The sequence below is a fragment of the Acartia tonsa genome, chromosome 8 (genome assembly GCF_053477335.1).
Source record: "Acartia tonsa isolate MP-2025a chromosome 8, ASM5347733v1, whole genome shotgun sequence".
NCBI classification, from domain to species: domain Eukaryota; kingdom Metazoa; phylum Arthropoda; class Copepoda; order Calanoida; family Acartiidae; genus Acartia; species Acartia tonsa.
In genome coordinates, this window is record NC_137267.1 from 24,749,114 (window position 1) to 24,775,899 (window position 26,786).

Here is a 26,786-nt window from a genome sequence, read left to right on the forward strand (position 1 = left end):
TCAGATGATTGAGAACTGTCTAATTTAGCGGGAAACAGCAGTTTTCGGAGGGAGCAGCGGTTCCGCCACCGTTTCTTCACAGTTCCATATTGTTTTCCAAAAAAAATTTTATGGGCTGAGATCATGTGCGTTTCAAAAGACGCACATCCCCCCCCCCCTTTTATGTGCTACAAAAGGCATAAAAATCAACAATCCTAATCCACAAATTAAATTGCAAATTTGGATTCTGGGTCCGAAAATTGGCCGGAATGCGGATTTTTTTATTTGGATTGACACCCATAGTTCAAATGCACAATAAATTTATCTGTTCATTAATGCTGAAGAGTATACAACAATCTTAATTATAATTAGGGGGGAAGGAATAAACCATTTTTTTATCTTAATTTAACAAGAAGCTAGGACTTGCGGTTAGATGCAACAGTTGCATTAATAGGTATATTCTTTTTAAAATTCTGCATTACAATACATAAATATAAATAAGATTTAAAAAAGCTAAATTGTACCTACTAGGTAATATATGTTTTATTATTCCAACTCCAAGTGGGGAGGCAAAATTTTGCAAGAAAAGACAAAAAAATGCAGCAGAAATTATGTTTTTATGCAGCAGCAGCGTCTACGCTTCCATTCCCTTATAGTTCTAATTTCAGTGCTGAAACTCTTTTGTTGGTTAAGTTCCGTTGACTACATGACAACTTTTTCTCTTTTTCTTCCATCCTACGAAAAAATAAATTTATTAACGTTTACCGAAGGTTTCAGATCGTTTACTTTTTAAACAGCCTTTAGAAGACATAATATCACTTCAATTTAATTTAGTGCTGATTTTAATGCCTAGTTTTTTTTGCCAATATCCAGCTGAATTGCCATGCATGGCAAACTCCTAATAGGTACATCTTAAACGAAGCAGAAAAAATATAGATAATGTAATATATAGACAATTTCCATGGATATTAAAATGAAAAATTGAAATGTATGCTGGATTAGAGCGGTTTCGGAAAAAAAACTAAAGTCATGTATTTTAATATCAAAGTTACGTAGTGTTTTTAATAATTAAGGAGAGGGGGGGGAAGCATATGCTTTTTCTTAGGACTGAGAGGATAGGTTATTAAAGATAAAATCATTCTACTTCTTATATACCTAATGATATAAAAAATTCTTATTGGGCAATTTGGAATCATTTGAGACCATGTTATTTTTTTCAAAAATTTTTCCCTTTTTATAAATGTTTAACTTAAATTCAGTACTTCTCCTGTGCTTTTAAAGATATTGTAACAAATCTTTAACATGGGTCAGAAAAAAAAGATAACATAAAAAACGATGATATGACCGCCATTCAATTTTTTTATTGCGTTTCTCGCCAAATTAAGCCATTTGGAATCATTTAACACCATGTTGTTCTTTTTTGGCGGCAGCGGAAACTGACGTTGAATGGCAGGAGTGGTGGTCCCGACGCTATTTTTTATTCAAATATTTCTTACTGAACAACCTAAACAGATTTTGTTTCAATAACTTTTAAAGCACAGGAGAAGCACTGAATTAACGGGGGCAGGGTTGCTTGTAAGGGAAATTTTTTTTGAAAAAATAACATGGTCTCAATTGATTCCAAATTGCCTAATTAGGCGAGAAATGCAATAAATTTTTTATTTAAATATTTTTTACTGAACAACCTTAAAAGATTTATTTCATTACTTTTATATAAAGTAATAAGCTTTTTTGTCTAACCACTGACCCAATATGGTCCTCCTTTACAGTGAAGCCTCAAATAGGTGTCGGGATGGTTTTAGGCTATTTGTCTTCCACCTCCTTACCCCTTTGAAGACAGAGTCCCCTAGATACCAGGGGCGCAGCCACTAGTATCATTAAAAGCATAGGAGATGTACTGAATTTAAGTAAAGCCTAAATAACCGAGAATTTGAAAAAAATCAACCCGCAGGGTTGATTGTAAGGGGAAATTGAAAAAAAAAATTATATGGTGTCAAATGATTCCAAATTACCTAATTTTGCGAGAAATGCAATAAATTTTTTTTTTTGCGGCTGCGGAAAATGGTGGGAGCGACGGTCCTGTCGCCGTTCTTTTTTAAAGATACCAAAACTTGGGGTAATTAGTGACACAACCAAAAAGATTATACCTAGCCAAGCCAATTATCTCAAAAACTAAGGAAGTAGCACCCAAAATAAAATTGCTGGTATGTCGTGGCATGAGTCACCACATCTTCCCCCCCCCCTTATAAGACAACATAAACATCTTTATAGATATTATTTACATATTTGAATAAAAAATTACAATCGGCCTCCAGGTTCAGGTGCTGCAGGCCTTCAGGTGGTCTCTGTACAGTTAAAAAAATCAAAAGCACTTACTTTTTTTTAGATGTTATTAACATATTTGAAAAAAAATTAAATAGACCTCCAGGTTTAGGAGCTGAAGGCCTCTAAGAAGACTCTGGACAGACCCTAGCAAATGTTATCCTCAAATAACCGTCAAAATTAGCTGATTTTGTTTGTTTTGTTGCCAAAATTGTAAGTCTTTTAATGATAGCCCTTGTTATGATCAAAATCTTTTAAAATCGTTTTTTGATTCATTATCTACTCTTCAAACAAATTAAGGAAGGTAGGTAGGTATATAAAGTCAAATTAAAAAAAAAAAAAAAATTTCCCCGAGGGGGGACCCTCCCCCTTTTTTTAAGAAAATCGAAATTGACATATTGCTGAAAAAAGCTACCAGGACACTTTTTTTGTATCAATATTCAATAGTCATAATATCATAAAAGAAATGAGTTAGAATAGTGCGCCAAAATTTTTTTCATTTTGAGTCGGTCTAACTCTAACCTGGAGGCCTGCCGCACCTGAAGTTGGAGCCCTATCCAAAATATCTTAAAACTTAGGGAAAATCTTTATATAAGAATGATTTTATCTCTAATAACCTATCCTCTCAGTCCAAAGATAAAGCCTAGGCACACTATTTTCTCAAATGTTTCAAAACTCCCCCCCCCCCCTACCAATACCAGGTTTGTTAGCCAGGGAAAACAAACAAAACTGCAATTAATCTTTAATTTTTTCATTTTACTATCAGCGGAAATAGGATACGTTAAATAACTAATAAAAATTGTATAAAATTTTATTATTAGCTGAAAAAAAATTAGGTATTCCTATGAATGGAATAATTTAATATCTGAATATAAATAACATTAGCACTTTGTGCCATAGTTCATAGCCCTTGTTAAAAGCGAAGTTTTTCTATAATTTGGGTCAGTCTGTCCGTCTGTAATGTTAGCTTTTACCGTGGAACAGTTAGCTCATATTGTTTATGTAGACATGTTGTAATTGTCCTATCAATTTTAAACTTTGAATTGAGATTCCTGTAGTACTTAGGTACGATTTAGGAAGCGTAGCAACTCCACAATTGTTACCAGAATGTCAGTACATTTATTATTTTATTATTGATGTTTAGCTTTCTACAACAAATTTTTAAGTGATTTAATTATCCTGTATTTCAAAAGTTTTAAAAATTACCTACACTTTTGTTAGGTAGGTATGTCTTATACATTTATATTCTGATTATTCAGTTTTGTCACACTTTATGTGTTCATGTACGTTTGTCCTACTGTTTCAGAGCATTGCTTTAATGGATGTTGTCATCCACGTTTTTAACACATTAGATTACATAAAAATAACTAATACGTTTGTTTCCCACCTTCCCCCCGTCAGAATAAAATAGATGTGGGGGGAAGATAAAAAATAATAAAAATTACCGTTTCACGGGTTCTTGCCGACTCCAATCTTGAACTCAACCTTAATATTTAAATATGTTAAAATATTAAACCAAAGAAAAATAAACACAGCCGAATCTTCCTGATTATAGTTCCTTCTACTTTTTTTCAATATATTTAGAATCAAAGAAGGTAGGGATGGATTCTATGCTAGACCAAGTGCTTTGAGTGAAACCGCCTTTGAATCTATATTTTAAAAGTTCAAAGTGCAGAGAGAGAAGAAAGTTTAGGTGTACATATATATTAAGTTTTATTTATTTCAATCGAGAAGTATATGTACTTTTTACATCATTTTATTTCTGAATGCTGCGTCCCTAGCTTCAAGATTTAAAATTGTTGAAATCACTTTCCCTATGAAACCAATAATTTACCTGTCCTGTTAAGTTCCTTGCCTTTTTCTTCATAATTTAAAATTTATGTTTTCATGACTACTTGCCATTTTATAAAAATCTGAAACATGCATTATTGTTTAAAGTATTATAATTAACTAGTGGGGCTACGTCCCTAACATCTAGAGCTCTGTATTTAAAGGGTTAGAGAGGAGCTATAAAAAGAGCTGAAAACCATCCCAAGACCTAAATAAGAAAATAAAATAGCCTAAAACCATCCACAGGACCAATTTAAAGCCTACTTAAATTAGAGTACCCAATCGGTTCATGCAGTAGTTATTGAGATTTTAGGCTTCAAACAAAAACCCTCACTACTTTATTTTGGTTTAATTATATTCCTGAAAAACATTTACTAATTGAAAAAAGTTTTGGTTGTTACTTGAATAATGACATAAAACCCCTCTAATCGAGGGGTATCATAAGTTTCGGGTAAGCTTCGCGCATTTCCCTGTGCACGCCACTGCACAGGAACTTGTAGCTAACTTGTAGAAAATAAATTATTTTTTGTTCCAACCTAACTCAAAATCTATTATATACCAAAATATAAAAATAAATAAATCCTACTAATAAATCTTTAAATGTACTTTTACTTTTACTTCAAATTTTGATGCGCATCTTTTAAAAAAAGGATATCCAAGACTGCACCGGCAGAAAACAATTTTTATTGATGTAGCAACATTCGTTGAAATAAAATAAAATCATATGAATATTTAATCATAATGTGGTTTGAATAAATAGGTATAATAATATTAATAACTTTTGAATAACAAAAAGTTTTTAAATGATAAAATATCACACAAAACTGAATATTGACGACGGCCATATGTTTATTTTTGTTTACATTTGTATGTGTGTGTGTGGTAGAAGTTAGAACCAACTAAAGGTACCCCGGCTGCAATCAGCTGTCTGTATATGTGTGTGTGTGTGTGTTTACACAGGCCAGCACAGACGGAATCAGAGACATGTTTTTATGTGAAACCGCTTACAACGCGTAAGCGGTTTGAATCGCCTGGTCTGTATCGAAGACCAAAAAAATTAAGAATTTTTTGGTTTCGATTTTTTCTATCAAATATATTCCTGTTATGCTAAAATTTATAATTTAAGCATAAATCTGTAGACATTTGTATTGTTTATAGGTTCTAGTAAATCTTTTTTTTATTTTTCTTCCCAAAAATGAGAAAATTAAGTTTTAAAAAACATCTATTAGGGCAAGAAGTCTATAAGCAAAGTAAGAATATTAAAAATCTATCTCCTATTTACCTAATAAAGGAAACTGAATATAAATTGCACTTTTAAATAGCCGTTTTATTGCTGCACAGTCTCTATTACCTCGATTTTTAATTTTCATCCTATATCAAGAAAATTATTTTTTAAACAACGCTTCCTTAACCACGATTTTTTGATCAAGAATATTGGTGCTAAAAAGAAAATCTATTAATTTTTCTATAAAAAAACTTATGGGATTACAAAAATGTGAGTGGTCAATGTTATTGTATTAAGCTAAAGCTTCTACATGGGTTCTACAAGAACCATATTAGCTTCCTATACTCTTTAAGTGTTTATGCCTGTATGTAATTCTGAGGGGGAAAAAAAGTAAGGAATCTGAACTATATTGCAAGTGAAGTCCCCAATTTAAAAAAAGGGGTTTTAGAGGTTTTGGAATAAAAAAAACAATTGGAGGTGACTATGTGGTACTCCTACCTTGGAAGTAAATATTTTGGAGATGGTAAAATTTATTCACCATTTTTTTATTTTTTTTAGAGGGGGTTTATAACTCCTTTACTAGACTCCTCCACACATTTCTTCTCTGATGTCCATGGCTACGGGGGCCTTGTTTTTAGTTTATTTCAAAATTAATTTTCTTGTTAAAGACTAAAAGGACTTTTAAAAAGCTTTGCCGTTTTAAAAACTAATAAAGCTTAGACGACGACATTTTTTAGATTTAAAGGTCAATGGTCGATTTTTTCTTTGACAATCTTTCCCAGAGAAAACGCATTGTTTACATGAGGCAATGAAATGGGTCAATGTTAATTAAAAAGCAATTTTTTTAAAAAATAATTAATTAATTACTTGATTTTAACCTTTAAAAAAAAAGAATAAGTTTTTTTTTAAAATAGAAGAAGTATAATTAATTTAAGAAAAAATTGTAAAGAAAATAAGTCTATTCTTTGGATATCGTATCTGCCGCACCAAACCATTCTCTGTCAGTTTTGAATACGCGCGCCCGGACAGCCTGAATGATAAACAATCCCCTCTTAAAATGTTATTGCAATTTTTTAATTTATTTTTTATAATACAAGGCTAAAATAAACGACAGTTGTGCATTTTGGCAATGGAAGCTCTAGTTTTTAATGCACAGTTTCGTATAGAATTTTAAGCATAGTAATTCAAATTAGAGATCGATAACAATTTAATTCATTGTTATCGACGTTTTTCCTATAAATTAAATAGTTGTAGGCCGTTTTATTTTTATATTCGTGTCTTCGCATAGTTTGTGTTTCTACTAAGTATCCCTATCCCGTCCAGAAACAGGAGTCCATAAATTCTAGGGGCACAACCACTAATATATATATAATTAATATAGTAATTTCTATCAAAGTGATTGAGGGGTAAACACAAGAGTTATAGATTTTGGAAGCTATCCGCTAGAAACACGTACCTACGCTTTTATTAATTTTATAAAGAAAATTGTATACCTATTTATTTTATTTTCAGTTATAATGTATTAAATTTAAAATGCTTCACATCGAGGTCACGAAAAGATCTGTAAAATGTTGTCAATGTAAAGTTAAGGTATAGTATATATTTCAAAAGTAGATCATCCCCCTTTGTTGAAATCATTATCGACTTCGATATAGATCTTTCTTTATAAGTGGGAGGGTTAAGGGAAGTTTTTCATAGATGGAATACTCAACAAAAAAGTCCGAAATAAAGCAAGAAATAATACAAATCTTTTCTAAAATAAGTAACGATTTAAAAAACACATCAACTATATTCTGTATCACTACCAAATCTGTACGTCTGTTGAAACAAAACCCTGAAAAACTTCTTGACATCTTTTTTTATACGATGTAGTTATCCTTATTATCTGATTTTGGGAATAATGATTCTAAGCACAAAAAGGAAAAAGATCAGCATCTCTAGAAGAAATCCATACTATTTGTTTTATTCTTAAACAGTATCCTAACCAATTGAAAATTTTTACAATTTTGTTTCAACCTATACAATATAATGGGGGGGGGGGGGGGGGGTTTAATGCAACCATCTCGTAATCAATGTATAAATGGCACTTAGAATTCGAATTTTGATCTGAAATTTTGCATGAGTAATCCTTGGTAGGTCTATTTTCCCTAAATCGAACAAAAAGTTGGAAAAGTAGCGGCTAACGGCTGGCGGCTCATCCGTATAGCCATTTGTTGGGTATTTTTAAGCGAAATCCATCAAGAAACCTCTCTCCACAAAATGCTCTTTTCCGATCCAAAATGTTTTCAAACGGTTCTAGCCGGTAGTTGCTGGTACTAGAAATCTAAAAAATGTTTTTTTTGTATCATTTCACATGATTTAAAGCAAAAATATGTTTCAAAAAGTTGATTTCTACGTAATTTATGACAGATTTGCCCTAAAAATAGCCAAAAAACGGCTAAACGGCTGAGCCGTTAGCCGTTACTTTTTCAACTTTTTTTTCGATTTAGGGATAATAGACCTACCAAGGATTACTCATGCAAAATTTCAGATCAAAATTCGAATTTTAAGTGCTATTTATACATTGATTACGAGATGGTTGCATTAACCCCCCCCCCCCCTTATTTTTGAACTTCGCTATTATCGCTGTAAATAAATTTATTTTAGGTTGTTAAAGGCGGACTTAGGATCTGCAAATTTATCTCAAATAACAAAAAAGACTTTTATCATCCTAATTGTTATTTTCGACGCCTTCAAGAAGTAGGCAGCGATGTGGATATTCACAATGTTAATGCATTCACTGGGCTTGAAGGCAAGATTTGAAAATAATTTTAGATCTTTACTAGCGGAAAATTATTACAGAAATTTATTATTCGGTTCTTTTATAGACAAAATGTGTTAATATCTAGATTTTAAGTCAGATATCCTTTTTTTAAAAGCTTTTACAAATTTACATACCTGATTTAGATAGGTAATAGTTTTACTTTCTTAGATACCTTCTGTAATTATACGATCTCTACCTAACTTATGAAGTTACCACTACTCTTATAATAAATATTTCCATTTGAAATTAAATGAATTTTCAAATACTTATGTAAAGGATTAAATCAAGAACAGTTACAACGATTGAATGATTTAATTACAGGCATTGTTTTAAATAATCAATTTTGTATCTATCTACCTAACAAGGTTGAATTTTTCCTGAAAGATCAAAAGATTAATTTAATTGAAGAATATAGTATGGTTCTACCAGCCTATTAAAAAAATCCAATGCTATTATTTAAAACAATGTTATTAGAATTCAACCGAAACAAAACAATACGCAATATCGCTGGTTGTTCTCAACCTAGTTCAAGTTTTTCTGGACAAAATCCGTGTACCAAAGGCTCTGTTTTGAACACTAGGAAAATATCATTGATACCTATGTATTTCAATGAAAATGTTTGGAAAGGATACTTTTAAAAAAGAAATTAAAAATTTTATTAGGTATTGTAGTTTAATGAGGAGTATTTGATTTTGAACACATACATATTCTTGGTTAAATTATATTTATGTAAAAACAAATTTAAGAAACTGAATACCTACCTATTTTGCTATCTAGTTTCAAAATTTTTTCAGTTTTCTTTAGAATAGGTCAGGGGTGTATATTCTGGACAAGATTTATTTTTTTTCCCCTGCTACAAAATTTTTTATTTTTCTTCCCCCCCTAGTTTTTTCTCACCAAGTAGGGGGAAAATGGAAAAATATTTAAAGAACTCGATATTTTATTTATTTTATCCCTCCTACCACACATTTTTAAAAGTTTTTTTCACCAAGGAGGGGGGGGGGGGGGGGAATGGAAAAAATGTTTTCAGTTTTCTTAATTTTTACATTTTTTCTCCAACGGCCTCTCCATAGCTCCCAACAAATCCACTGTCACCCTCTTCACTTCTGACCGCAAGCACCAATCCAACCTCCATCCTCAAGTCCAAATCAACGGCTCCACCCTTCCCCTTGAGAAAACCCCTAAAATCCTTGGAGTTACCTTTGACACCTTTTTCAATTTCAGTTCCCATGTCTCCACCATTTCCTCAAAAATTTCCTCCCGCCTTAGAATCCTCAAATGTCTGGCTGGCACCAAATGGGGCCACCAGAAGGAGACTCTCCTCACCACCTACAACACCCTCCTCCGCCCCATCACCACTTATGCCTGTCCTGTTTGGTTCCCTAACACCTCCAAAAACAACATTGACAAACTCCAAGTCCTCCAAAACCAAGCCCTCCGCATCTGTACTGGTTCCACTAAAAAATCTCCCATCAGCCACCTCCACCAAGAAACCAAAATCCTACCAGTACGGAACCACCTTTCCCTTCTTTGTTCCCAATACCTGGCCTCCTCCCTCCGCCCCTCCCACCCATCCTTCCACAACGTCACAACCCCCCCTGGCCCTAGATCCAAAAAATCCACCCTTCAATCCATGTTCCTTCCTACTCTCCAACCTTTTCTTTCCCCCGACAACACCCTCCTTCCCACAAACTACAAATCCACAATCTCCAGACTCCACACCTCAGCTGTCACCCAAGCCATAAATTCTTACCCCCCTAATCCTGTCCTTAATCAAGCTCCCCCTGACATCAACCCCTCCGAAATCCAACTCCCCAGGCACTACAGAACCATCCTCTCCCAATTAAGATCCAACTATTGTCCTAAACTCCAAAGCTACCTCCATTCCATCAACGCTTCTCTTACCCCCAACTGCCCATCCTGTCCTGTTAATCCTACCCCAGAAACAGTCCAGCACCTCTTTTCATGCCCAAATAATCCTACAAATCTTACTCCTATGGACCTCTGGCAAAATCCCACCCATGTAGCTGCCTTCCTCTCCTCCCATCCAAGTTTCACCAGCCTTCCTCCCCTCCAACGCCCCCCTCCAGAGCCCCCACCATAAGCCCACGCCCCCCCCCCCTCACCCCACTGATGACTACCCGGACCGGAAACTGACTATGAGCAGCCAAAACAACAACAAAACAACAACAACAACATTTTTTCTCCCTCCAACCACTTATTTTTTATTCCCCCCCCCCCCCCCTGAGCAGGGGATCCCATGTAGAATATACACCCCTGGAATCCGAATAGGTACCTAATATGTATCTACGTAACTAATCTCAAACATTTCTTAACGTGTTATATTCTCGATATCTAAATCTATAAATGATACTTTTGTTTTAGTTCTGGAATAATAAGTCCTAACATGGGAAATATTGTAAATAGTTACGGATTGATAACCTCCCCCTCTCAGAACCCATCTAGTCAACCCGCCTCCATTGGCAGGAGCAGCAGTATAAATTTACCCGTTTCTTTAGGAAATTGATATATTTTTTTGGTACATTCTCTAATGTTATTTGATTACATTTAACTTTAGTACTAAAACTGTAAGTTCAAAAATAAGCACCTATGTTTTTCTGTTCGAATAACAAGAAATTATGCTTATTTTTCGATTCTATACCTACCTATTTTTATACAAAAAAAATATCGGTGCCTAGTTTATCGCCGTAACCTGTAAATATTACAATATTGAAATAAGAATTTGTTTTTAATATTCTGACAATTATTTCTATTTTCAATTAAAATATTTTAGGTGAAAACAAATCTTCTAAAATATTTTTTAAAATCCTTCAAAATTAATTTATACCTACCTACCTATTTTGGACGAGAGCAATCATGCACGAAACAAATTGTATATCGGAACTAATGTGTATTTTGAGTTAACATTGTATGTTAAGTAAAATATATTGATTAATTAGGTTCCCCCGTTACAATAAACCGTGCGCCTAGTCCTATTGTTATATCAGATGAAGATTGTGATGCTAACACACCAACTACGTCTAAAAGAGGTAAGAATTTAATTGTTTTTCTTTGTTAAGCAGGGGTGTATATTCTACATGGGATCCCCTGCTCAGGGGGGGGGGGGGGGAAATAAAAAATAATTGGTTGGAGGAAAAAAAATGTAAAAATTAAGAAAACTGAAAACATTTTTTCCATTTCCCCCCCTCCTTGGTGAAAAAAAACTAAAAAATGTGTGATAGGAGGGATAAAATAAATAAAATATAGAGTTCTTTAAATATTTTTCCATTTTCCCCCCTACTTGGTGAGAAAAAACTAGGGGGGAAAAAAAATAAAAAAATTTGTAGCAGGGGAAAAAAAATAAATCTTGTGCAGAATATACACCCCTGTTGTTAAGGTTACTTGCTTACTACTAGACAGAAAATGTCATTTGAAAATTTAAAGTTTAATAAAGCTGTATATTTAGTTTTTAAATAAAAATGATATATAAACTTTTTTCTGAAGGACAGGCTTGGTTCTTTTTTATCTCTATTTTTCTCTCTTTTTTTAATAGGATTATATAAATTCACGAAATTATTATTATTACTCAGGAATTTCAAATTTAACAAGCACTCCGAAACCGGAAGCTCTGAGAAATGAACCATTAGCAAAAAGACAAAGAACTAATCAAGAGGAAACCGAAGGTAAAAAACAATAAAAAACCTAATATGGCAGATATTAAAGAAAATCTAAAAATCTTGAGAACAAAAAGGTCAATATGGTTCAATTCTCAGGTTCAACTAGTGGACCAACGATTCCAGCCAGCCCTTCTGAAAAACACCAATTAAAATAATAATATAACCCAAAATAAAACGAAGTATTCGCATGGTTCATTTTCGGTTATGTTAAATGTTTGGGTATTAAGCTGCGCAACTGTGGAAACACTTCAAACTTTTACATTAAACGACATTTCTCTTTAACCTAAAACACAATACAAGATTTCATTAATCTTTTTACTGCACATCCCCAATATCTGCAATAAAGAAAATATAAATTAATTATAATCAACTAGACTTGGTAGGGAAGAGTACTCCTTGTCCCATTGTTCTCTTGCCAGCTCTCTAGGTTGTTATAGTTCTTGCTTGGTTTCAGGGGTGTATATTATGCAAAATTGACCCTGTGTGGGATGGGGGATAATATGAATAAAACAAAGAGTTCTGAATTTTTTTTTCCATTTTTCCCCCTTCCTTGCTTGAAAAAAAACAGTAACAACATATAATGAATTTCAGGTTACAATTTTATTTTATTTTAGATGAAACTTTATGTAGCATCTGTTTGGATCCTCCCGTGCACCCTGTAAAGCTACCCTGTAACCATATGTACTGTTACCTCTGCGCTAAGGGACTTGTACTTTGTGACAGGTATAACCATAAATCCTAATTTCAAAGATTTTAGGGCATCCCACGAACCGACGACGATTAGACCCACCCCTTTCTTTTAATTCCCTACTTAACCTAATAGTATAAATGCTGAGTTTTTAGTAGCGAAGCTACTCTATAATTTGAAATGTCCGTCTGTCCGTATGTCCGTCTGTCCGTCTTAGTTTGGGGGAAACGTGATTTTCTCGGCTCCTATAAATGATAAAAGGCTGAAATTTTTTGACAACATTCCCATTATCAAGGAGCACAATTAACTGTAAAAGATCAATGGCGATAGGACCGCTTTTTAGCAGGTTTTAGGCTATTTTTTGTATTTTTCACATTTTTCTCCATATCTTTGGTGTTTATGGTCCGATTTCAAAAATTTTTTCAGTTACAGAATCAAAATTAAATTTCCTGTCGTTTCAAGAAAACAACTATGACGGCCAGACTGCCTTTAAGCAGGTTTTAGGCTATTTTTGTATTTTTCACATTTTTCTCCATATCTTTGGTGTTTATGGTCCGATTTCCAAAGTTTTTCAGTTATAGATATCAAAATTTAATTTCCTTTCGTTTCAAGAACACATCAATGGCGGTGAGACTGCCTTTTTGCAGGTTTTTGGCTATTTTTATATTTTTCACATCTTTCTTCATATCTTTGGTGTTTATGGTTCGTTTTTTTTAATTTTTGTAGTTAAAAATATCAAAATTAAATTTCCCGTTGTTCTGAGCATCCAGTATGTAATTTACTTTGACCGTCAGTCTGTTAGTCATAGTACTGAAATATAAATATTTTTTTACAAATGTTGAAAAGGTTTCGTGATTTTTTCCTAATATATGTACATGCTTTTGTCAACTAATATCTAAATTCTTATTTAATTGTTTATGCTTCGCTACTTATGGATGTTGTCATCCTTGTTTTTATCTTAAGTTATTTTTCGGTAAACTTTGAAGTCAAATTAAAAATCACACTTAACATTTTCATTGAGAATTATTTCACATAAATGACTTGATTTTGATTGATTTACTTTAAAGGGGGGGGGGGGGGGGGCGAAAGTGACACTTTTAGAAACCAAAACTAAAAGTCAAAGGAACTCAACTAAAAAAGAGTTACAGGTCTGACATTTTGCATGGCAGTTGCTTTATAGGGGTACAATATGGAACTGCCATGCAAAATCTCAGACCTGTAACTCTTTTTTTTAGTTGAGTTCCTTTGTTGACTTTTAGTTTTGGTTTCAAAAAGCGTTCCCTTTCGCCCCCCCCCCCCCTTATTAAAAAGTAAGCAACATATTCAAACTGCCGCTATTAATCTGCTCAACTAAAAGTTAAAATTATTCAGTATGCAGGCAAGTCCACAGTGTTCTTTGTGCAGACAAAATTTTCACCCAAGTCATTTAGAATCGAGCATAGTACTCCAGGAAATCATTCATTATATAATCTTTAACTTCAACCAATCATTACTCATTTTTGTTTTATTATTCTCATGGAAATGAATTGAATACAACAATATTAATTCATCGAATGTTTTTACAAGTTGTTTTTCGTCCTGTTGTAGTTCATTAAAATATATCAGATCCGATTTAATCCGAATAGAAGGATTACGTTAATTTTAATATGATGCATTTTGCGGATTGTTAGACTAACAAAAATATCCAAACCTATCTGAACACAAAATACGGATTTCTGTTTCAGATATCTGTTCCAAGATTGGGGGGATTAATCCGATATTGATTTGAATCTAGGAAGGAGGGGACATTGGGCTGTTTATAACACTAGTCCCCAAAGTCTTAAAATGACGTTTTGTAATTCGTTCGCTTAACAACCTTGGGGATTTTTATCGAATTTGACTGGTTGATTATCCAAACGTTTTAACCACTAATTGTAATCTACAAAAGGGGTAATTTTGTGTATCATCATTGAGGATGAACAATGTACATTCATTTTTCGGCCTTTGTCTCATCCCTTTAGATCCTTGGATTCGAATTGCTTTTCTTTAATTTTAAGTTAAAATTCCTTATTGTATTGCGTTAAAGGTTTTGTAACAAAATGAATGAGTAGGAAGCAAGTGCAGATGTTAATAATACTCCTCCAATAGACGTTGATGCACTTGACACAGATCAAAACATCTGGCAGTGGTTCTATCAGGTAAATCAAATATTTTTGAAAAAAAATTTGAAACTTTTTATTAAAAATCTACCTACATAATTTTTTTTTATATAAGAGGTTAACTCACAAACAAAATATGAATTTTACATATTTATTCAGACATTACAAATTGTTTCGTGCATGTTTGCACTCTTCAGATGTCAATGTAGGTAGAATATAGGTAGAAATCTAAATATTAAGTTTTTAAATACGTGACGCTTCCCTATATTTATAGCATTGTTGTACATTCAGCCAAATAAATGACCGTTTCTAAATCGTTTATCGCCATTTTTATATATAAAAAATGATGCAAAGATGTAAATATCTTCAGACTGTTTATATAGCATTTTAAAAATGGGTATTTTTCGAACTTTATATAACTACCTATAAACCAAATTTTATGGTTAAAAATAAGAATAGAATCCCACATCAATTTTATAGAGGGTTTTTAAAAAATATTTATAAAACCGATTAAGTTTATTTCTATTTTTATTCCAATGATTTTTATATTTGGTAAATTTCATGATTACAGATCATTTTTCGTTCATAATACGATAATAAGGTCTTTCTGTTATGTATCTTAATTCCCTTTGCTTGCTCTATTTTTGCAGTTTTATTTTTACATTCAAGATGCTGCAGGGGTGTATATTCTGCACAAGATTTATTTTTTTTCCCCGGCTACAAATTTCTTTATTTCCCCCCCTAGTTTTTTCTCACCAAGTATATTTAAAGAACTCTATATTTTTTTTATTTTAACCCTCCTACCACACATTCTTTTATTTTTTTTTACCATGGAGGGGGGGGGGAATGGAAAAAATGTTTTCAGTTTTCTTAAGTTTTACATTTTTTTCCCTCCAACCACTAATTTTTTATCCCCCCCCCCCCCCCCCCCCCGAGCCGGGGATCCCATGTTACGTAGAATATACACCCCTGAGATGCTGTCATACTTGTTTTGAAATAAATCATTGAAATTGCGAATTTGAATACATTTTGTTACTTCCAAATTTTTAGCATTAATAAATATTTAATATGTTACAAGGGAAACAAAGGCTGGTGGAGATTTGAGGAAAGAAACAATGATGATATAGAGAAAAGTTATTTGCAAGGTACACATTTTTATACAAATTATTCCTACCAAAGAAACAAAGCAGAATGTGGTAATATCTTTTTCAATGTAAAATGTCGTGTGACATATACGATAGACGACAATCTACAAAGACAGTTTATCACTTATTTTTAAGGATGATTTTTTCTTAAAGATTTATCAGGGGTGTATATTCTGTATGGAATCCCCTGCTAAGTGGAGGGAAAAAAATAAAAATAAAGCTTAGGTACCTACTGAAAACATTTATTATTTTCCCTCTTTGGTGAAAAAACTAGAAAAATATGTGAGAGGAGTAAAAAAATGAAGGAAAATATTTTTCCTTTCCCCCCACCCCCTCCTTGGAGAAAAAACACCTCTGAAATTTATATTTAGGTGCCCAGAATACCGAACTTCTGATATGTGGCAGGCTTTATACAATTGACTTTGTTCGGATGGAGCAATATCCTAAAAATTATCCTGGAAGAAAACGACACATAAAAAGAGACCTCAGGTCTTCAAGTTGCAAAGGTAAGTTTTAGAAGCACCTCGTAATTTAGGTTTTCCTTTCATCAACATAAATCTGCTTTATTTTCCTTCAATAAACTATCAACTAAGTAGGTACGTAATATTCTTTCATATTTTATGCTTAAGTAATTTTGTCTTAAATAATTCCAAATGGCAAAAAATTCGGCTGGAGATGGCGGTATTCAGCGGCAGGTACAGGTTCACTGCCATTTCTTTTCTTCATAGTTCATCATAATTTCTCATTACAAATATTAATATAGAACCTGCTTTGCCTATTCCCAGTGGTGGTGTAACTTCTTTTTTTAAAGTAAATTGTAAAATATATCTATTTTTTAGGAGTTGCAGGACTGGTAAAATCCTCGACTAGGCAATAATTCCAAAACTATCATTGATAAAATATGATTTATTTACAAGAATTTATAATTGCAGATATTTTTGAGCCTTATTGATTTGTGATACTCATTTGAAATATTGTATTTTAATGTAAGATTTTATTTTTTATTATGTTATATACAGGTTAAAATTTTATTCAGAAATACCCCTATAAAAATCGAAGTAAAATATCTCATTTAGATTTAGAATTAGGTCTTTTCAAAAGGGGATTGTTAATGTTCGTGAATAAGGGGTTTAGAGCAATTGTTAACTATGAATCCTTATTTGGGTTAATATGAAAAATATATTAGATTTTTATTAATGAGAATACAGAAATAGTTAAGTATCTTAATTTTTAAAGGCAATATTACCTATATTATATATGTTAATTAAACTATTTTTTTCAACGCAAAAAGTTTAGTTTTGCTGTATTAAGTAAGTAAAATACGTGACCTAACACCCGTGAAAACTTTTTCTTATTTTTTGAAAGACTTGCAGTACAACTTTATTTTTTGTTCAAAATACAATCACCTGTTTAGCGTTTTATTTTTATGTACCTATTAAGAAAATTTCAGTGTTTTTTTTGCAGATTTAAGAAAATTAAAAATGTCGTCTTTGGTGCAATTTTTTGATGATTTGGTAAGAAACAATCAAGTTTTACAAGATTCTTGTGAAGAACAGTTTATCAGGTAGGAATTTTATTGTAAGGGAAAGGACATTGGCACAAAAATTCCATTTACCCTTATCCGCCTACATGCAGAACTTTATAGCTCCTCAGTTCCACCTCTCCTCCTTTTTGTTATATATTCTTTTATATTTCTGCATAAAAGTGTTGCAAAATTTTTTTTGGGGTTGTCCCTCTCTTTTAGAGGTTGACCTCTCCTTGTGAGGAAGGTGGCCCCTCCTTTTATATGATGGCCCTTCATAAGGACAATAGTTGGGTTCCGAGAACCCAACTAATGCATACATGCTCTTCCATGAGCATCATTTTTAGAATTCGCAATGATAGTATTTTTTTTGCCGAAAATGTTATAAAAAATTTCAGTTTGTGACTGATTACCTCGTTGGGGTAGGATTCTCATTTAGAGAAGCCAGAGCCTCATTCGCTTGTAATGGGATACTCTTAACGGATAAATGCTATTTTATCTACGTTAATTGTCATTTATTTTGTTACTAGATTTATAACAAATAGTGAGCATAATAGAAAGAGATGGGAGAATGCTGAGGTTGAATGCCAAAGACTTAATATTGAAATGAACAAAGCTTTACAGGAATGTTTTATGTTGACAAAAAAATAATTTTAAAATGTGAAGGTTACGTTTATTATTCCAATGGTGAAGTAGTTCCTTCATCAACGGCGGTGGAACCAACGCTCTCGCCGAAAAACGACGTTTCCTTAGCTAAACTAAGCATCTCATGTAATTAATTGCCAAATTTCAATGCTGTAGATCCCTTTTTGGTCGAGTTACTTTGAATATTAGTTTAATTTCAAAAAGTGTTTCATCCGCCTGAAACCTTTTAATAGCTTAACATAAACCAGTTCGAAACATCACTGAAATAAGAATCATCCTTATAAAAATGTTTATCATTTTTTTCGACTCTAATCAACTATATACAATTAAATAAAACAAACCGAAAACAGGATAAGCACATTCTTGAACGGAAACTTGAAGAAGCCAGAAATCTTCTTGGTGTAGAAGTAAAGGTACGGTTTAATTTAATGACATAATTAGGCTCTAGATTAAAATTATATAATTTAGAAATTAGATTTTTGGGGTTTCGTTTCTAGTTTTTTTAAGATGTTTGTTTTTCCAAATCCTTTTAAATGACTTAGTAATAACCAGTGCAGTGGTAGGACGTACTACCTCTTAAGTATGATTTGTCTCATGGTTAATGTTCAAAAATAAAATCGTATAGGCATATATTTTTATATTTTCCTATGATTGTTTCGGTTCTTTCCAACATAGAAATGTTTGAGTACTGACTTAACTCATCCCCCCTCTATTATTTACAAATTCATTCAAAAATAGAGGAGGGGGGAAATCATTGCCGCTCAACTGGCTATTTATGGAAAAACATCATTATTTCTTATTATAGATGCGTAAACACATAGAAGCGGAAAGAGACAAGCTGCGCGGTCAACTAAACCTGCTCAAAGACCTAATCATGGACGACCAGTTTTCTGATGATGTCAAGATGAATAAAATTCGCAGGTAACGCAATTTATTGAAAATATCTCCGTAAAAAGTTTTTATTTTTAAATGATTATTTCTACTGCGATAAGGTATAATGAGAAATGATATAAACATAGCTCTGAATATAAGAATATCCATATTATTGCAAACTAGTTCCTAGCCCTCCTGTTTAGAATCCTTCTTTTAGTAGTAGAGACAATCAAAAAATTCCTTTAAGAAAAGTTACTTGCTGTCAAAAATTATCTAAGGTTAATAATACTAATGTAAGTTGTGCAAAATTAAACTTGTAATCTTTCGCAAGAACATTTTATCAAATACCTGCAAATCCGCGTGTTTTTGTTACTTATTATTTAATAATTTTCAGTTTGGGACGTGTGGGGGATGATTATGACCCTGAGGAAGTTTTTACACCCTACAGGTAAACTTAATTTTTTTAGGGTCGGGATGAGGTGGGGGTGATTTTGAACTTGCCCCAACCCCCCAGCTTAATAGTTAAATTAACTAACTTTCTTGCTCTTTATGATTTCATTTTAAGCTTAACATGACAGGAGACAAATATTTTGTAGAAACACCTCTTTAATATTATTACTCATATAATACTTTATTGGTTTAATTACAATAAAAAAGTTCTTTGAGTAGGTACTTATCTTGAATAAACAGAGATGGGTTTTCAAAAATCATCAAAACTATCTTTGTAAAAAAAATCGTCGAAAAATTTACTGAAAATCTCCTTCAGTTGAATAAAACCTTTTGCCAATAACTCTTCTATGAAACTACTAACATTGTAGGTAGATAGATTGGAACATAATAAAATTTGGTGATCTTGCTAACTATAGCCAGTTCAGCGATACTTGCAGGGATCTAAAGCAATAAGACAGTAGCCGATAATGATACACGAAATTACCCCTTCTGTAGATTACAATTAGTGGTTATTACGTTTGGACAATTAAGATAATGAACCAACCAATCAATAAAAGTCCCCAATGTTTTTAAGCCAACGAATAAGAAAACGCTATGATAAAACTTTAGGGACTAGTCTAATAAACAGCCCAATGTCCTCTTCCGCCCTGGATACTTGATTTTTTTAACAACCCACCTCAGAGGACGTGTACTAAACATGATTTTAGTTGATAAAGAAATAAAATTAAAAAAATTCTGGGTGTGATTTATTTTTGGGAGGGGGGGGGGGGTAGATATACCACACTTTTCTGGGATCTTGCTGAGTCAAGTATCAACTGTTGGGAATATCAAAGGATGACTCCATGCAAAATTTGAGCCGGATCCGGCCAAAACCGGCCGTGAATTTTATGAAAAACCGGTTTTTTCCGGTTTTTAGGGGGTATCTGTAAATCGATTCAGCTGGAGCAAAACCGGTTAGAGGTACAAAAAATTTTACTTCACATGAAATTTAGCCAATGCAATTGCCTACAAAAATGTACTTCATCATCAACTTGATTGGACAACTCTTTCCCCTCCAAAATGTCCATTAAAACCTCGGAAACGGCAAAAATCGCCAAAAATCACGCCTTCGGCGGCAAATAACGGCTAAACGGTCAGCCGGAGGCGAATGAAACATAAATAAAGAAATGTCTGCCTCAAAAAGTTGTTCAACATCAAAGAGATGCTTGAAGTCTCTAAAACGACTCCTTCCCCTCCTTTAAGGGGAAAAACTGAAAAAACGTGATTTTCAAAAGTATGCCCACTTCGTGGGTGTGGGGGGCACTGAACCCGTCACCCCAGGGTCACCAAATATAAAGTCTAGGCGGCCCACAATGCTGAATTTTCACCAAGTAAAAGTCTTGTGTCATTATCTCTTATGAGAAAAAAGTTATTAATTAATTAAAATTTCAAATTGTGATTTTTTGATGGATTTCTTTGATGAAATGACAGGCCGGTCAATTTTTAGGCCATTTTTTGCGGTTTTTGGGCCATCACGCCCAAACGGTTTGAGATAATCTCACGGGACCTTTTGCCCGACCTAAGCCTGGTTATTTGTAAGGTCTAAGAATAAAAAATCCCGGATTGGATGAAGCACGACGTCGCTGCGTGCCGTCAAAAATCGCTGGTCGGCTCATTTTGCCCCCTCAAACCCTCACCTCGTGCCATTTTTCTGTGTAAAGATTATAATTATAATCTTTTGCGTAAGTCTGTTTTTTTTTCCTAGACCTCACAAATAACCAGACTTAGGTTGGGCAAAAGGTCCCATGAGATTATCTCAAACCGTTTGGGCGTGACGTCCATTAAAACCTCGGAAACGGCAAAAATCGCCAAAAATCACGCCTTCGGCGGCAAATAACGGCTAAACGGTCAGCCGGAGGCGAATGAAACATAAATAAAGAAATGTCTGCCTCAAAAAGTTGTTCAACATCAAAGAGATGCTTGAAGTCTCTAAAACGACTCCTTCCCCTCCTTAAAGGGGAAAAACTGAAAAAACGTGATTTTCAAAAGTATGCCCACTTCGTGGGTGTGGGGGGCACTGAACCCGTCACCCCAGGGTCACCAAATATAAAGTCTAGGCGGCCCACAATGCTGAATTTTCACCAAGTGAAAGTCTTGTGTCATTATCTCTTATGAGAAAAAAGTTATTAATTAATTAAAATTTCAAATTGTGATTTTTTGATGGATTTCTTTGATGAAATGACAGGCCGGTCAATTTTTAGGCCATTTTTTGCAGTTTTTGGGCCGTCACGCCCAAACGGTTTGAGATAATCTCATGGGACCTTTTGCCCAACCTAAGTCTGGTTATTTGTGAGGTCTAGGAAAAAAAAACAGACTTACGCAAAAGATTATAATTATAATCTTTACACAGAAAAATGGCACGAGGTGAGGGTTTGAGGGGGCAAAATGAGCCGACCAGCGATTTTTGACGGCACGCAGCGACGTCGTGCTTCATCCAATCCGGGATTTTTTTATTCTTAGACCTTACAAATAACCAGGCTTAGGTCGGGCAAAAGGTCCCGTGAGATTATCTCAAACCGTTTGGGCGTGATGGCCCAAAAACCGCAAAAAATGGCCTAAAAATTGACCGGCCTGTCATTTCATCAAAGAAATCCATCAAAAAATCACAATTTGAAAGGGGGGAGGCGGATGTGCCACTTTTTGAAACCGAAAGTAAAACGTGCATGATCTCAGCCCATAAAAGAGTTATATCTCTAAAATTCGGCACAGCAGTTGCTTTTGTGAAGAACAATATGGAACTGTGAAGAAACGGCGGCGGAACCGCCGATTTTTTTTTTGCCTTTTTTCGCCAAATTAGACAGTTCTCAATCATCTGAGATAAACTTTTTTTCTCATAAAAATTTCCCTTATATTTTCACGTGACACTTGTAATATTTCAAACATGTCAATATTAAAAAAAAGTTTATCTTAGATGATTGAAAATTGTCTATTATGGCGAGAAAAGGCAAAAAAATCGGAGGGAAACGGCGGTTTTCGGCGGGAGTGACAGTTTCGCCGCCGTTTCTTCACAGTTCCATATTTTTCACCACAAAAGCAACTACTGTGCCGAATTTGAGAGCTGTAACTCTTTTATGGGCTGAGATCATGCAGGTTTTACTTTCGTTTCAAAAAGTGGCACATCCGCCTCCCCCCTTTTAATTAATTAATAACTTTTTTCTCATAAGAGATAATGACACAAGACTTTTACTTGGTGAAAATTCAGCATTGTGGGCCGCCTAGACTTTATATTTGGTGACCCTGGGGTGACGGGTTCAGTGCCCCCCACACCCACAAAGTGGGCATACTTTTGAAAATCACGTTTTTTCAGTTTTTCCCCTTAAAGGAGGGGAAGGAGTCGTTTTAGAGACTTCAAGCATCTCTTTGATGTTGAACAACTTTTTGAGGCAGACATTTCTTAATTTATGTTTCATTCGCCTCCGGCTGACCGTTTAGCCGTTATTTGCCGCCGAAGGCGTGATTTTTGGCGATTTTTGCCGTTTCCGAGGTTTTAATGGACATTTTGGAGGGGAAAGAGTTGTCCAATCAAGTTGATGATGAAGTACATTTTTGTAGGCAATTGCATTGGCTAAATTTCATGTGTAGTAAAATTTTTTGTACCTCTAACCGGTTTTGCTCCAGCTGAATCGATTTACAGATACCCCCTAAAAACCGGAAAAAACCGGTTTTTCATAAAATTCACGGCCGGTTTTGGCCGGATCCGGCTCAAATTTTGCATGGAGTCATCCTTTGATATTCCCAACAGTTGATACTTGACTCAGCAAGATCCCAGAAAAGTGTGGTATATCTAGGGGGGGGGGGGGGAGTGACCAACACTCAATAGTTGTAAACCTTCACAGGATTTATAAGAAGAAGCTACATTGTAAAAAGAACCATATTGGTTCAGTGTTTAGCGATATACTTCGTTACTGACACTGAGATACACAGAGATCCTGTTACTTTATTAAAGGGATTTACTAATTCAGGACTGTTGTAACAACTCCCAAAAGCATACTAAAGCAACGTCCCGTTGTTATAGCGGATGATACTGAGGATTTGTCTGTTGTTGACGTAGACGATCTTAGCTTTGATGTTACACAGGTAGTTATTAATTTTACATAATCATAATCATAAGATAATTTAGAGCAGAAATAAGGTAGAGCAAACAAGCGAAATAAATCTAAAATCTAAAAAAACACGAAAAAACAGATGAAATAACCAAATATTTTTTCGAAAAAGAGGCAATATTTGTAAGATTAAAATAAATTGAAATATATAATAATATTTAAATTCATACTATCTATTCGTGTTGTTTATGTTCAGTTCATAGCTTTAATGATACTCGTGTGAGTTATTGATATTAATCTATTAGGTATACAAAGTAGAATAATGTTGTCTATCTAAATATGTAGCTGAATAATTGAGTCTTGACACATTGCTATTTTTCTGGGTGGTTTTGGGGAGGGGGTAATTCTCGAAGATATGTAATTTTCTACTCCCTTCGGGCCCTTTTGGTTTTAGGTTATTTGGTGGTAAGGGGGGGGGGGGTGAATGCGACAACCACCATCCTTTGAAGATATGATTTTAAGAAATTTAAATATTTCAGGATCTTTGTGATTCCCGCCGCAGATCTGGAAAACGGTCACGTTCTCGTTCCCGCAGCCAAGGCAGACAAACAGCTGCAGATTATTTCGCCAGCGGTGGCGGAGGTCTTACTCGTCAGGAATGTTTAATAAAAAGTTTTAAAGGGGAAAAAAAAAAATTTGAAATTCAAAAATAAAAGTAAGTTTGAATTGTATTTTTTACTTTGAAATTTAGTATTTGAACTCAAAGGACCTTTGAAAAAATAGAAAATGGACCTTATAAGATTTACTTTTATTCTATATGTGCAGGATACAGTTGCTTTGTTAGAAAGTGCGGCAACCCCACGAACACCAGATACGGATGCTCATAATCGCAGACAGTCAAAGCGTCACCGTCGCTCAAGGAACGGATACTTTAATTAAGCCTTTTTTTTTTGTAATTTTGGTTAAACGATTTTGCCAAAATGTTTAAAATACCTTTTGTTTCTAATTCTTTCCTATCGACACTCCCATCCTAATTAAAGTAAATGATAAAGAAGTGTTGTTGCTTTCCATCAACAACAACAGCTGAACACACCAACCTCAACAAGCACAACAACTACAACAGGCAAATGATTATAATTTTATGGATGTATTCCTTGTTTTAAACACGGAGTAGGTGAACCAACATTACATCTTTATTTTAGCTTGTAGAACTACAAAACACAGAAGTTTTTGCGATATTTTTCTTCTACAAAAAAATTAACTTATTAGATAAAATCTGCCAAAGCTCAACTTCGTTGGGTTAAAAATTTACAAAATCAAAAGGGAACATTATAATACAGCCTATCTATGTATTTTTTGATAAAAGTTGGGCCTTATTTGTAATCCTTACATTACAGGGGTGTATATTCTGCATAAGATTCATTTGTTTTTCCCTGCTGCAAAATATTTCATTCACCCCCCCCCCCATTTTTTTCCCCAGAAAAAGGGGTAAAAATAGAAAAATGTTTTCAAGGATGGGAAAAAATGTTCGTAGACCACTTTAATTTTTCCCCTTTTCGCCTATTGTTATCCCCTCCCCCTCCTTTAGCAGGGTAACCCGTGCAGAATATACCCCCCTGAATCCTTAAATTGGAAAGATTTTGTTCTTCAATTTGATTTACTTATCCTAGATTTTTTTGTACTTGTCGATTATTGTTGATTATAATCTTGTTGTAATGCTACAGATACTGAAACAGCTGATATAAGGCCCAGGGCCTACAGTGCCTCTGCTCATAATGCTGATAACAACTTAGATCAAGGTAGACAAAAATTAACTTCTTTTGAATTGTATTTAAAAACTGCTGGGAATTAACTTTATGATATTTTTAATGTTGATGCTATAAAAATAAATAAGTATAATAATATAGGTTTCCAAGCGTCACAGTTGCCAGAAAACGGGCACAATTATGTAACCAAGACTGTAATGAAACCTGAGAAATGTGCAGTATGCAAAAAGAGGATGGGCTTCGGAAGATTGGTCTTGAAGTGCACAGCTTGCAGAGAGAATCTTCATAAGGAAACCTTAGTTTTTATTAATTTTATGTTATAAAAATCTTGTATTTTTTCCTTTACTTGTGGATTTTTAAAGATGGGTAGCACCTATTCCAAGTGTAGGTGTCCCAGTTCCCTGAAAATTAGATCTACATTTCCATAAAAAATAACATGACCTAATCGGTTAATAATGTCTGCCTTTCTGCTTTTGTTATTTAAATAAAAACATAAAATAAAACTATGGTTTGCAGGAGTGTGTCGACATGATGAAAACTAACTGCATCCCTCACGTAGGGTCACCAGATGTCTGTCGGACGCCCGGAGGGGTCAAACGGTCAGCCTCCATCAAGAAACCCCTCTTTGCCTCACCAATGCTAAGATAATTTTTATAGCAGTAAAATTTTGTTAATATTAACCTAAAAATTAAAGATCTTTTATCGGTTGTTTTCTTAAAAAAATATAATTTTAAATCTGATAAATATATTTTTAAACAAGCCAAACAATAATGTCCTAAGTTGAAATAAAAAAAGGAAAACAGAAACTTATGCGTTTCTTATTAAAAAAATCTTTCTACCTCTTAACAATGCATAAATGTAAAAACAGGACTAAGAATGTATTGGAATATTTCTTTTATAGTAAATGTTTAACTCTAATTAATAATCATTTCTTATCTTTGGCTGTTTTGTTTATTAATGAGTTTTTTTTATAAATCTAAATACGATCTCAATTAAAAATACAAGTATTCTACTAATGTATTAACATCATAGTGATGTATTTCAAAACTGTATTATAGATCTCACAATTATTATGAATGAAAATTTGTACCTATTTATTTAAGTATTATGTTATGTAAATTATTCGTTTTTTTGACAGTTTTTAAATGTATTTCAAGTCCATTATAAACCACCGAAATATTATTTTGTGTATAAGTATCTTTAAAAATTGTATTATTTTGAAAGTCGCTCAAAAGTTGCAATATTCTTTTTTAAAGATCTTAAACCTTTTTTGTATGTTTGTAATATAGCCAAAATTTTGTCCAATGTACCTGAAAATTTAAATGAAATATTATAAATTATTTTCTTTTCAGATAAATAGATGATTTACTTTTCTTAATAAAATCTGACAATCATCAAGGAACTTTTAACAACTTTGAATATTTAAGTCCTATCTGTAGATCAGATATTCTAGTATTTGTACCTACCTACCGCTCTTCTTTCATGAGAAAGATAAAGAAACAACTTTATTAAGTCAAATCAGCAATATAACCAATAAATGTTTTTTTAGTGCTAATTCTGGTGTGTTTTAAAGTAAATTTAAGCGTAAATCGGCCATTCTCCACTTCCTTTGAAATTAAAAAAAAAATAGTTGTTTAATGT

The 26,786-nt window shown here is 33.5% G+C and overlaps 3 protein-coding genes and 1 long non-coding RNA gene across 17 annotated transcripts in view; 3 read left to right on the plus strand and 1 right to left on the minus strand.

The window, feature by feature from the left end:
* Positions 1–410: 410 nt before the first annotated feature.
* On the minus strand, positions 411–4,217 carry LOC145326341 (uncharacterized). The gene is made up of 3 exons (XR_013881873.1): positions 4,136–4,217; positions 3,747–3,786; positions 411–714 (listed from the first exon to the last, which is right to left on the minus strand). It is a non-coding gene; the product is annotated as an uncharacterized LOC145326341 (long non-coding RNA).
* A 2,648-nt stretch (positions 4,218–6,865) lies between these two features.
* Positions 6,866–17,272, plus strand: LOC145326348 (uncharacterized). 13 transcript variants are annotated; one of them, XR_013881882.1, is made up of 14 exons: positions 6,866–6,946; positions 8,003–8,147; positions 8,436–8,480; positions 8,634–8,736; positions 10,542–10,674; positions 11,116–11,209; positions 11,750–11,842; positions 12,451–12,559; positions 13,896–13,972; positions 14,613–14,701; positions 15,741–15,807; positions 16,179–16,313; positions 16,647–16,895; positions 17,173–17,272. XR_013881882.1 is itself a non-coding variant. In XM_080169658.1 (13 exons), exons 1-13 carry the CDS (start codon positions 6,890–6,892, stop codon positions 16,682–16,684), a joined length of 1,185 nt encoding a protein of 394 aa, XP_080025784.1. In that variant the 5' UTR covers positions 6,866–6,889; the 3' UTR covers positions 16,685–17,272. The 13 variants fall into 13 exon arrangements, 1 of the variants encoding a protein (XP_080025784.1); XR_013881874.1 differs by having other exon boundaries at positions 16,647–16,865; positions 16,994–17,272; XR_013881875.1 differs by having other exon boundaries at positions 16,647–16,865; positions 17,009–17,272.
* LOC145326349 (rac GTPase-activating protein 1-like) lies at positions 17,265–26,502 on the plus strand. Its single transcript, XM_080169660.1, has 12 exons — positions 17,265–17,371; positions 17,860–17,949; positions 18,321–18,387; positions 18,780–18,895; positions 19,242–19,295; positions 23,299–23,413; positions 23,919–24,032; positions 24,202–24,296; positions 24,429–24,502; positions 25,104–25,178; positions 25,287–25,433; positions 25,660–26,502. Exons 1-12 carry the CDS (start codon positions 17,289–17,291, stop codon positions 25,791–25,793), a joined length of 1,164 nt encoding a protein of 387 aa, XP_080025786.1. The 5' UTR covers positions 17,265–17,288; the 3' UTR covers positions 25,794–26,502.
* LOC145326347 (uncharacterized) overlaps positions 26,496–26,786 on the plus strand; it is a 51,251-nt gene continuing 50,960 nt past the window's right edge. For both annotated transcript variants that reach the window (XM_080169656.1, XM_080169657.1), the window contains exon 1: positions 26,496–26,542. The gene's annotated coding sequence lies outside the window, so the exon portion shown is untranslated. The remainder of the gene's footprint in view (positions 26,543–26,786) is intronic.

Bases quoted from the DNA above. Each gene is read 5' to 3' on its own strand.
- LOC145326348 (XM_080169658.1), top strand. From the start codon at position 6,890: ATGCTTCACATCGAGGTCACGAAAAGATCTGTAAAATGTTGTCAATGT. The intron at 6,947-8,002 runs GTATAGTATATA...AATTTATTTTAG, and splicing joins GTTGTCAATGTAAAGTTAAG to GTTGTTAAAGGCGGACTTAG. The intron at 10,675-11,115 runs TTAGGAAATTGA...TATATTGATTAA, and splicing joins GTATAAATTTACCCGTTTCT to TTAGGTTCCCCCGTTACAAT.
- LOC145326349 (XM_080169660.1), top strand. From the start codon at position 17,289: ATGTCGTCTTTGGTGCAATTTTTTGATGATTTGGTAAGAAACAATCAA. The intron at 19,296-23,298 runs GTAAACTTAATT...TTACTAATTCAG, and splicing joins GAAGTTTTTACACCCTACAG to GACTGTTGTAACAACTCCCA. The intron at 23,414-23,918 runs GTAGTTATTAAT...TAAATATTTCAG, and splicing joins TTAGCTTTGATGTTACACAG to GATCTTTGTGATTCCCGCCG.